At 32.5% G+C, this 13,004-nt stretch overlaps 1 protein-coding gene across 2 annotated transcripts; it reads right to left on the reverse strand.

Annotated features, from left to right (window-relative positions):
* Positions 1-3,801: 3,801 nt before the first annotated feature.
* tapas (tudor domain-containing protein 7 tapas) lies at positions 3,802-12,454 on the reverse strand. 2 transcript variants are annotated; one of them, XM_033483693.2, is made up of 16 exons: positions 12,260-12,454; positions 10,918-11,073; positions 10,631-10,839; positions 10,460-10,560; positions 10,136-10,238; positions 9,561-10,058; positions 9,129-9,479; positions 8,863-9,030; positions 8,532-8,789; positions 7,234-7,482; positions 6,813-7,160; positions 6,511-6,728; positions 6,227-6,437; positions 6,003-6,121; positions 5,742-5,893; positions 3,802-5,641 (listed from the first exon to the last, which is right to left on the reverse strand). In XM_033483693.2, the coding sequence occupies exons 2-16, from the start codon at positions 10,997-10,999 to the stop codon at positions 5,418-5,420; spliced, it is 3,291 nt and encodes a 1,096-aa protein (XP_033339584.2). In that variant the 5' UTR covers positions 11,000-11,073; positions 12,260-12,454; the 3' UTR covers positions 3,802-5,417. The 2 variants fall into 2 exon arrangements, with proteins under 2 accessions (XP_033339584.2, XP_033339585.2); XM_033483694.2 differs by lacking the exon at positions 12,260-12,454 and adding an exon at positions 11,600-11,745.
* Positions 12,455-13,004: the final 550 nt, after the last annotated feature.

Genomic DNA, 13,004 nt, shown 5'->3' on the forward strand with positions numbered 1-13,004 from the left:
GGACCACACACGCGACGAAGAAGGGGGATGCGATCGAGAAACCACACAGGAAGTGGGTCCCGGAGTGCCTCAACCCCCAGAAACCCGTAACCCGCGAACCATAAACACCCTTCGTTTGTCGCGGTGAATCTTCTTCCCTGCTATTCGCGCTCCAGGCACAGAGAAACGATAAAAAAATATATTTCTGTTAATTACGCATTATGCGGAATGCGGTCAAAAGTATGCTGCGAACGGGCATCGGGCGATTTTTCAAGCAAAGCGAGCAAAAAGTCGGTTTCTTTTAATGATTTTACGCATCGGACCTACAATAGAGATTGCCATAATTACAGCTAGTAACGATTTTTTTAAATTACGTTTCACAGGAGCAGTATAACCATCTAGTTGCGAAACATCCGAACTAAACCATTTTTGCAATTAGAATTTATACATCAAAAATAAGGGGAAATGTGATGATTTGGGAACTAAGAAAATATTTTAATGGTTCAGAAATTTTCAGAGAAATTTTCTGCATCCATTTTTTGTCGAAAAGACAATTTATAATAGCTAATATAACGAATATTTGTTGCAGCCAAAGATGATTCTTGCTGAATTAGCCATAAAGAGAATACGTACATGGAAAGTGGCATATAAAATCTGGCAATTAGGGATTCTGAAGTTTCATTATTATTACAAATATAGGAAACATCATTCTTACCACTGTCGCCATAAGATGTCATATTAAATGAGGTACGAATCATATGCTTCTAAAAATATAATCGCACCTATCGCACCTAGTGGCAAAATGCTCAAACTGGTAGAGGAATGAATGCACCGACAGAGTAAATAAAATCTGGGAAATACGCAATGGCATCGTTTGTGTCAATCGATACTATTGTACCGTCAGTATTATCATGTACAGATAATTTGGCGAAAAATTTGAGCGTTTTGTCACTACCATGTCTGGCTTGTGCTGTACGGACCTTCGAACTAAGCTTCGAAATTTCACCAAAAGCGGAGCCACTCGTCACAGAAATGGCGCTATTTTTAAATTTTTTGAGGCTGATCATGCTGGATTGTACATTATATTTTATGACGAATATGGTAAGAATCGTATGTTTTCTATATTTGTGATATTAAATAAACTTCTTTGGCGTGATATAAATGCAGGAGAGTCTCTTGTGTGTGAATATTTTTATGTGCGCCCCGAATATTCTTTAAACATTACATAAAAGAGATTTAAATAGTACCAGGTATAAGGGAAATCGGTAAGCGATGCTCGAACATGTCAGCCTAGTCATACTCGATACTACTTGTGCCCAAATAATTTTCAGTCTCAATTTTGACGAATATTTCTTACAGAAACTGATCCTATGGATTATTAAAAATAAGATGTTTTGTATTCTTATAGTATTATAAACATTTGAAAACATCACACTTTATGAATGTAAAGAGGAAAATTCCTGTATGCATACCATATTTTCTATTAATTACGTTTTCATCTATGGTATTTTTTTGCATGATTCTCATCGTAATACGAGCATAAAGAAATTAATTGATCGAGACGTTTCCAAGCGAGGTACCTTTATTTACATAATTAATTACAAACTTAACGATGAACTGTAGTAATACAGCCTTTTTTCTACACTTATACTTTACATGTTTCTATGACTATGTATGTGCATAGATTCCTAATGGATGTCGTAGTTTAATTACTCTAGTATATATATATATATTCTGAGAAAATCAAAAGAACCCCCACTTACATGTATATCGTCAACTCAGGAAAATTGATACTTGTAAATCATCTAAGCCTGATAGTGTGTAATGCTTAACGATTACTTATGCAACGCGTGCGCTTTTTAATATGCACTCTTCGTACATACGCATATATGCGCATTATTCATCGTATCGATCAATAAAACCTGACCGATACAGCAAGTAAAAAAGCATTAAATGTTTTCACATTAAGGGCACTAATCCAAAGACACTGGTTATTAAAATATGCACTCACTGCTTCGTACCGTTTTGTTTCCCAGTACGGTTTCGAATTTTTTATAGTGGTCTATGCTGCTTTATTTTGTATTTACGCGAAATACAATCGTGATATAATACCATGACAGCAATTAATGTGTGTTAAATGTACATATTTATAGAGGCATATAATAATCACAATGAAAATTATATTCAACAGCTTGCCTTTACTTTCAAGCAATTATCATTTCAAATAACTTATATGATAAACATAATGTTGAATTACTGTTGAATGTTGCTCTAAAACTATACAAAGTTCCTGATCAACTATTCGTATCGTAATATATAGTAACCAATTTGTGATATCTATCGGCAATCACAAGAAAGTAATACTAAGCGAAACCAATGCCACCAATTGTGTTACAAGTATGACCAACACGCATACTAATCGACGCCTGGCTGATGAATACTCAAGACAGAGCGACATTTATGAACAATCTTGTGAAAAATTCTTAATAAACAGAAAATTTCCTAATCTATCAAGATTACAAATCTCTGAGTTAGCAAGAACAAAAATTAAAAATAAGCAGTTAATAACTACTCGTACGCTAAAAGAAAATTCTAAGGCTGTTATCTCTCCTAGAGCTAAAGTATAATGTAAGCAGAAAAAACGTATAATAGAAAATAAGCATGGACTCAATATTTATCTAACTCTAGCATATCATGCGCGACTAAACAGACGACAATACTGCAAATACCGATACCATAAACATATAAAAATTTGATGAATAGAAAAAAAAACTTCATTAGAGTTCAAACAAAACAAGTCATTACGTTTACAAAAGAAAGCAGTGACGTACACTTTCAATAGATGTTTTCAATATCTCTTCAATGTCTACCTCATGTGCTATACTACTGGATATGTTTATTACATCGTTTGAATATTAGTTATAATTATTATTCTATAGAATGTTTACGAGGGGATTTAAGTATCTATTATTTGATAGCATAATACAATCATATGATTTGCAGAATTTGAAAGTTCTGTAATAAATGTTTCCAGTAGTATATTCATAATGCTACCACACGTATGTATTGTTAATTATTGAAACAAGTCTGAATATGTAGATTGAAAGTCAATATACACAAGTCCCCATGAATATGAATTCTTATCAAAACATGTGAGTTGTCTATAAAAAGAATATATATATATATATATATATATATATATTAATCCATCAAAGTAGGGAAAAAATATGATATTTGTGTAAAATGACTAAATATGAATATTATGATCTTCTCATCGAATATACAAAAAATGTTATGTATGTACGAAATCAACTAGAAGATATTATTTTGAATAATTCTTTCATAGCTTACTGCCTAGATTAATATTTAAAGTAAAATTTTTAAATATACAAAAGGACCCTTCTATATACACACTTTGTGTACAATTACTTTCATATGATACGTCGTATTACAACGTTTGTGAATGTCTTATATAAAAATATTTTAGAAACATCAAAATTAATTAAATTATGTAATATGTTAAATATTGCATACATATATAAAAATTTATATTTCTTTCTTAAGGACGTTATCAATCTTGTACCTGGGTATATGTACTTATAATTAGAAACTAAAAATATTGAATACTATATACTACTGTAGAATAAAATGTGTGTGTGTGTGTGATTTCTATAATTATTTATTTTAATAATGACATAAGTTGTCTTTTTGAGCTTCAAAAACCGTATCCTCTTACAAAATACACACACGGTTGACGTTTTGAAACATCTGTTTGCATGAATTTATAGGTAACTATTAAGTTAAAATAACTCATATAACATATTCGTGTAAACATTATTATTTATTGGCACCTTTTATCAAGTTATCAATATCAAAAATAATATTTTACCAAAACGTAACACATAAATTATGCCCATCCTCGATATACACAAAGGGTACATCTTATTGCAATGTGATCGATTGTACTAATCGCGGTAAGTAACAATATATAATGAACAAGAACAGAACAAACTAAAAGAAAAACATGTGAAATTGAAAATCCGGAAATGAATTGTTTAAATATGTATGTAATAACATATAACTATTTATTCGCAATTTAACCGATGTACAAGTAATTAAAACATTGCAATAAGTAACTAGTGACAAATACAAAAAAATACCGCATTCACACGTTGTGTAAATCGAGAGACTGACGTAGTATTACATTACTAATTTTACAAAATAAAAATATTCTGCATAAAGCAATCGCAATGAGCTAACGCATGTGATACATGTAATACATACATCGAAAATAATTAATGGCTTCTTAACATAAGATCAAAATATAGAATATATAAACTATAAACGACTACAACATACTACGTTCGATAATGTTTTCAGAATATATGTAATTAAATTATGTTAGCAAAATTAAATAAGTAATAACAATATCGACAATAGTAAAGGATGTTGCTGTAAAATATGATTTATCACATACAGAAAAGAAGGTCTTACGATTATTGGAAGCTAGGATACATACTGTTTCTTAAATATTACAGCTTCAGGAAGTTAAAGATAAACAAACAAACAATAATTAATAAACGCATACGCGTATGTCAAAATAATGGAATGCTGTCAGTCATCATCATATCGTTTACTGTAGTCTTTGACATTCCACAGCCGGATTATATGCAATCACGTTATGTTTCAACGCATGACAAGAAACAAAGATATTAGATAGATATATAAATTCGGTTCTAATGGAAACACATAGCATGAATTATAATTTATATATATATATATAATTATAATATAATTATAATTTATATGTTATATATATAATTATAATTTATATATATATATATATATATATATATATATATATATATATATATATGAAATGAGGTGCGCAATTACTATAAATCTTGCTAAATAATTTCTCAGAGTAATACATAACGTATCCATTACAAGTAATGCACATTACTTGAAACATTAATAAAGTTGTTATTACTTTGAAAAACTATTCAAATGAAACAAAAGTGCTGTTATTAAAAGGAATACAACATGCACGTCCACATACACGTGCAAGTGTATATACGCATATCTATACAGCTTTCGCTCTATATTTTTATATACTTTTTATTATCTGCAGTCACTGAAATTTGTATGTTTTTGTTCAAATACTATTTAGTAAAAAGATTATTTTTATATACAAGTACCTACCCCTTAAAGATAAAATATTGAATCTGTACAACGTTTCTTTTTAGCACATTTTTGTTAAGAAAAAGTATACTTCTTTCTTTCATACCAAATGTCAGAAACTAATGCAAATCTCTCCAGTTTCACTACGTTAATTTTTGAGCCACTAAAATTACTTTTCATTACGCGTATCCTAACGTGCACATGTTATCAGTGTGTGTGTGTGTGTGTGTGTGGGTGTGGGTGGGTGTGTGAGTAAATTAATCCACGAATACAGCCCGACCTTCGTTGACTAAAAGCTGATCAATGTAAATGTCCTCCTCTGTGCTAACATTTATTAACTTTAAACCCAGTACCGTGTCGGCTGGAGAAAGTCCGTCCGCTTTCGATTCAACGACTATAGAGACGAAATTTTTTTCCACAACCAATTCTTGAAACCTTAAACTGTCCTCAACAGACCAATCAACGTTAACGGGTCGTATGCCTGTTTGAATAGTTACGAAAATGTAAAGAAATAAAATACATATGTCCAGAAAATTAAAAAATATAAAATATACAATAATGAAAATTAGTCGATTACATACCGGCAAGCCTTGCTTTAATAGCTTGATAAGGCAGTTTTAAGAACTGACTTTTCAGAGGTTGCAATTTATGTAGCGGCAGTACCGAAACGTCCCCAAAATCACAAAAATAAACACTAACCATTTTTTCTTTGATTATACTTGAAATGCACACCCTTAAAAGTAATTGAAAAACACACATTAGAATTAATGAACTGGAATATTTTAATACAAAAAAAAAGATGCAAAAGAATAACCCTAAGAAATTATTTATTTTATTTTTACCTATACCAATGGCTATCAATGTGTTTAGCGGCATAAAGCTTGCCTTGTCTTACTGTCTCTGATGTTGGAATAGGACCATCGTACATACGACAAGCGTCTTGCAGTTCAATCATCATATTCTGCAAACAAAACCATTGATTAGTTTAAGTTTTGCAATTTAATTTAATAAAGTTTCCCAGAGTATCTCTAAATTATAGACATTGGTAATTAAATTGTAAACTTACTTCTAAGAATCTCTTATCCTCGAATGGTTGAACAGTAAAATTTCCAGGATGAGCAGCCATTGTTACATGCACGTCGAAATACTCGCCAAGTCCCGATATTTTTGGTGGCTTTAGAGTTCTGATTTCGTTGTCCTCGCATCCAACAAGTTTTGAATTGATACGTTCAATACGTTTCCTTGGTTTTATATTATTATTTCCATCACCTTGTGATCTAAAAATTACAAACAAATAGTTATTCATCATTCCAATCTCCATCTCAACATCTAGACATTTTTATATTATACCTAGTCAGCTCGTCCTCGAGAGCCAAAGTGTTATTGATGGAAACGAGCATGTTGCTCGGTTGAATTCGTTTAAATAACTCTACAACTGGCACATTATTTTTCGATGACACAACTTTGACAAGAAGTGAATCTCCACTGGGGGCGAGTTCCTTAAGCTTTGCAACCATCTTTTCATTGAACATTGAATTATCAATGTTATGAAGATGCACCTTCAAAGCCTATTAAATAAAAATACGTGGAAATAATATCTTTTCCAACTAATATTTTTATTATACGATTCTTTCAAAAAGAGTTCAAGTTACCTGAGCCGGATATTTTGCTAAAATTTCAGATAACTTCTCCAAGGACAACAGATTGTTCTTGGATGTATTGACAGTTTTACCAAAATCGATTAAATATGCTTTTAATTGATCGTGAACGTGATTCACAATTTTTCCTCTGTACCAATTATTATTTACCGATACGAAATACGTTTTATCCTCGTCAATTTCCGTTACCTTACAATTTTCAACCTCTTCTGCGTTTAATCCGGTACATACTAATCGATGTAATAAACTAACTAAAATCTTCATACTTTCGGACTTCACTTGCACGAAAATGTTGCCATTCTCTTCTATGTGTGAAATAAGTACTTCTGACAGTTGCCCCCCCTATGAATAATAGAAAAAATTTTACAAAAACAACTTCATTACAAATACTACTATTATGAAGTCCAATACATACAATGCCCAATTTTGAAGCAGCAACAGTGTGTTGCAGTATTTGTTTATATAGTTCTGTGTTCAAGTTGATATCATCTGGTCCGTGGGTATCTTGAAAGACCACTGTCGTGTATGGTCCATTCTTATCTTTATCACGACTGATCACTTCAACGAACAATGCACGATCATCAATCAGACATTTTTCAATGTGACCCAAGATACTATCGCATTCAGAAAATTCTTCAAAACCGTATAGGCTTAATCTCAATGCCTAATATAACATTAAAATTACAAGATAAGAAAAATATTTTTGCTTATCCTATACAGGGTGTCCCAAAACTATCGTATTTCCGAGAAATAAGGGATTCCTGGGATCATTTGAAGCAACTTTTTCCTTGGCGAAAATGCAATCCGCGGCTTTGTTTACGGGTTATTAATGAAAAACAGTGACCAACGAGGTAGAATTACCCGATTCGGCCTGTTCGAGGCCGATACCCGTACCTAGGCCCTAGAACCCCCCACTCTTTGTCGAGGATTAATTAAGTGGTCAGTGTTTGGCGACAATGTTGTAAAAGTGAACTTCGTGTTTACCATGCCGATTCTACCTGAAACCCCTCTGAACGCATCCCTTCCTCGGTAACGCCATTGACCTGGGATCTACTGAACATTGTGCGAGGTCAGTGCACCGACCTCGTGAATTGTGACTGACATTTCCAAGCAGCGAATGCATCCACATCTCGCGAAATGGGTAAGTTTACTATTAAAGATATTCTTCACAATTCTTAAATAAACACATCCCTCTCTGTTCTTTGACGCGATCTATTATTAAATTAGCTTTACGAATCGTTCCTTGAATTCTGTTTGGATACAGAATTATTCTTTTGCGTGAGTTTGACGGGATTTCTTATTGTTAATCTTCACTGTAATCGGCTCAATTAATAATTAAAACAGCTGTGACGGTTAAACTATTTTGCCTCCGAAAAATTAGTAAATATTCTTCAAAGCGTTTTTCTTAAAAATATGTGGTTGTTACGTAGTAAAAAAAATTCGGAAAATTCACGCTCCGTGACTGTACAATACTTCGATCGCGGCCCGAATCCGGCGCGCCTTCTGTCAACGCCACGTGCACCTGGCTCTCGAAGTACCCGCGCTCACCTCGCATTAGTCACTGTTTTTCGTTAATAACTCGCAAACAAAACCGCGAACTACATTTTCGCTAAGGAAAAAGTTGCTTCAAATAACCTCAGGAAACCCTCATTTCTCGGAAATACGATAATTTTAGGACTCCCCGTATATGTAGATAAAGGGATATCGTAATACCTGAGCCGGAAGCACGCAAAATGTTTTGTCTAACGCTTGTAATTTGCTTCCATGGAAATTGTCTTCGCCTCCGAGATCGATAAAGAAAACTGTAGCAATTCCAGTTAGAGTATTGTACTCGATACAACGAACTCTGTACCAGTAGTCATCGTCAAAAACGACGTAGTAATTACCAACTTCAATTGACGTTGTCTTGCCAGAGGGTACTAATTTCTTATAATACTGAGTCATTTCCGTAGTCATAATATTGAACTGGTCCTGTACGTAAACAATATATATTTAAAAAAAATTTTATTGAGAGGGCAAAGTTATAAAAAATTCGAAAACTTACACTGTATGCTTCTCCTATGAGTCTAGCCCAAATCTCAATAGTACTTATAACGTACGTAACTGCCACTGGCCAAATATCTTCTTCAGGTAATTGCAGTGGTTCAGGAACAGCAGGTCCAATTGGATGTAATTGAATCTTATCAGTTTTGGATGATTTGACATTCCTCACCTAAAGATAATCGCATGAAGTAATGTTATTGTTTCATCGATAAATTTATATGCGTATGCAATAAATTCCTCCATCAATGCAATAAATTCCTTTCTTACTCTTTCAGTTGATGAAACATATCTTCGCAAAATCACAGAATTGTCGACTCCTTTTTCCAACACTATAGCTGGACATTCTTCAATAATTCGCTCCCAGCTTCCTGGTAGTATTTCTCTATATTGTTGTTTGTAATATATAGGCACCTGGTGCATAAAAATACCATTCGGATGGGCATCTATTATGAATAAAACTCGATCATTTATTATATGTCTGCTTTTAGTTTCATTGAGTCTGAACGGTGATCCATATTTTTCGCTAAGATCAAGCAAAGCCAATTTTGCTGCAATTTTTTCAGCCTCGTCTTCCGAACGTGCTTCTTCAGGGTAACTGGAGTATCCATGAGGCCCAATCTGGAAAAATATTCATATATTACATATTCGTATAATAATTTCATTTAAATTTTACAAAGCTTACATCAAATTTCTACAAACCTTAACTTGCGCGAATACCGCCAGCTCCTTTGCATTTTTAATTGCTGTAGGACAAATCTGATAAACAGGTTCTGGAAGATTTAATGTTGCAGTTTTCTTTTTTAACTCTTCCCGTGGATCGATTGATTGCGGTTTCGATATATTTTTTCTGACACTAGTCGATTGTGGCGGTGATTGTTGAAATTGGGTAATTTTACTATCGGCTGAAACTTGACCAGGTGAAAGAGGCGACGAGACCTCTGATCGTGGAGGACTCGGTGGAATACTGGTAGGTATATTAAGCAATGAAGGTATAGTAGAATTAACTTTGAGCCTTTCACAAAGATTATAAGGTTTTCCTTTAGGAAGGATATCCACATTGTTATTAACAGTCTTTGGTTTCTGATTTATCACAGGTGCTACAATTTTTTCATTGCTCTTATTATACGTATCAACTTTAGGCTTGTTAAAACTTTGGTTCGACGATACAACTGCATTCGCTTGTCTCTCTTTCAATCTCTGAAAGTATGGAAAAATGAATATAATATTTTTACAAAGAGAAAATGATACCTACAACATTTGAGAGTACCACTTACTTTACTCGGAGACGTTGGTGGCATAGCATGGATGTATCTTGGTTTTTCATTATTTTGATAAACAGTAATTTTTGTTGGCTGCATTGTGAAGCCCGTATTTTCCCTACGTAACATGTTTAAAGATTCGTAAGTATTTCACAAATTGAAATTTTATATATACTAAATTTATTTGAATTCATCCTACGCCGACTACACTGACCAAGACTGCTACTTATTCTACTTACTATGTTATTAAGTTAAAAAAACTACGCTCTGAATCGTTTATTATAGTATATACATATACATCTCCATATGTTTAAAAATAAAATTAATACAATATCGTACCTTGAAAGCATATGAGTGGTATCAATAGCAATTCTTACAGGACGTTGAACTTTTTTTGTCATTAGAGGTTGACGATACGGTATTGAATTGCGAGTATTCACCTACAACAAAATCAGCATGTTAAACAAATGCTTGCAAAAAATATAATAACATATGTAAACATTTATATACCAATTTTTTATGTTTCTTGGTTGTTGTCTTTTGCCGTGAAATTAATTTTGAAATATGTGCTGATTCAGAAGTAGGTATAGCCTCTATAAAATAGTCTCCTCCTCTTTCACAAGTTTTAATACCAGGAACGGTATTTAGAAAAGAAATTAGGGAAGAATATCCAAGTTTCTTAAATGGTATACCTTCATCGAGAAGCATCTTATAATCCTCTGAGAAGATTTGATTCAGTCAGTTTGATGTAAACACAAATCATTGAAAATTCAGTAATATCTATATATTTGACTTACTACTTAAGTTGTCTAATTTAAGACCACCCTTTGAAGATATAAGACATGCTCGTATATTTTTTACTACCTCGTCTTTGTCCATTACTTCTATTTTATATAGTAAATTTTAATAATGAAAAATAATGTATGTAATTTGCTGCAATAATAACCGATATCCTGCAAATGTTTATTAAAATTAATATAGATACGTTACTGTACAACAAAAACAGAACTAATTAACATTAATAATTCTATCGTAACTCTAAACTAAAACAAGAAAAAAACGGTCGATAACAAATTTCATCACACCATTTACAGTATGCATATGTTTTTAGTTCGAAATCGAATTTCATGCGTTAACGTGTAACATGAACCATTGTGCTGCATGGGTGTTTTCAGTTTTTAAGAGCAAGTAGTTAAATAGAAGTTCACAACACACTCGATAGCAAATTCAAAAAAATAAATTGAATGCACGATAAATTAGAATTTCACAGTTGTAGTTGCGAATATGTAACTCGGCCAACGCCGGCAAATCACGGTCACATCGGTATTGTAGGACGCAACAAAATTGATAAACTTGTCAAATAAATTCCAAGACAATTTTTATTAATTAATTGAAACAGTGAAAACGCGGAGATTCTTAAATGAGTTGCGCTAAAAAGCTCTTAGCATTTTAATGTATCACTGATAAACTTCCACTTACAAATGCTTGTTCTTATTTATTATTCCGTTGACAAAAATTTGTCACTACGTGATTACTATTCACAACACGTTTTGGCCGCAAGGAATTTAATATTGAAATTTATTTAAATTAGAGCCAAGATACGGCACCTCCTATAAAATCACTATATGTATTTCGATACAATATAAATTCAAATTCAAATATATTTGACAGGTAAGATAATAGAAATCTTGTAACTATACAATTCAACAGAATCTGGCACGACTATTAGAAGTCTGATTGCTCAACATCGATATTGTTCAATTATATATACATATAGTTTTACCGCAAATTTAAGAAAAAATACAACGCGTTGGCGCATAACCAACTTGACATCGTACAAATTGATATAAAACCAATTATAGTGCCAGATGACATGTAAGGAATAGATAAACTTGAATTGGAACGGCTCTGATAACAGAAGTATGTACATCGAACTACGTTGTAATTACATATAATTTGTTATCCGCGAAACATAGTATCAGATGCATGCAAAGGAATGAGTTTGAATACTCATGGAATCCTTGTCAATCAAAACCTTACTACAAATTTGTCATGGAATGAAATAATGCGAAATACTTAGCGTAAAAAAAATGTAGGCCACCGTTATAGGTATACGTATGTATAGAAGTCGAGACATACCTTCTTCAATAATCGTACATGTAGAAAAAGTCACAGTCACGTTCACTTCGAAACTTCAACAAAACTTGATCACTTCCTGCGGAGATCGATCAGTATTTGGCAACGACACGATTGATTCTAACATTCCCTCCTATTTATCTCTCATGAAGAGACCTGTTTCCGAGCTCCATTACACCTCTGTAGAATGCAGTTCAACCTATCATCAACCAAAGCGAAATGGAATTCTTTACACGGCCAATCAGATTCCTTCGTTTCTCGCCATGCTACATTCCGACAGTCCAATCAGCGGTCAGAATCAAAAGGGCGGAACGTTTAACGAACAACGAGTGAATCAGTTGATACTTTTTGTAATTTTAAATTGGGATTGGCAAATATTTTTAATTTAATTGAGGAAAGAGGTTGAAATATATGATTATCAATTACAATTAGGGATTTTTAATTTACCGATCTATAATATCATTTAATTAAAGTAAGCATTTGATAATCAATTACATTATTCAAATGAATGAATATCTTATTAAATGATTGAGATATGCGCATTTAATTTATTTACCTATATTTACCTAATTTATTAACGACTAGCTATTAAGATTCTCTTTACTATAATATAAATATTTCATATATAAAGCTGTCAATGTATTTTGGTTCTTTTGCTTTTACAATTCAGGAAGTAATTAAATTTTTGTTGCAATAATTATTTGTTAATAATTATTTGAAAAATCTTTTATCAAGATTCTTTTCAATT

This window comes from Megalopta genalis, chromosome 2 (genome assembly GCF_051020955.1).
Source record: "Megalopta genalis isolate 19385.01 chromosome 2, iyMegGena1_principal, whole genome shotgun sequence".
In the NCBI taxonomy this organism is placed as follows: Eukaryota; Metazoa; Arthropoda; class Insecta; order Hymenoptera; family Halictidae; genus Megalopta; species Megalopta genalis.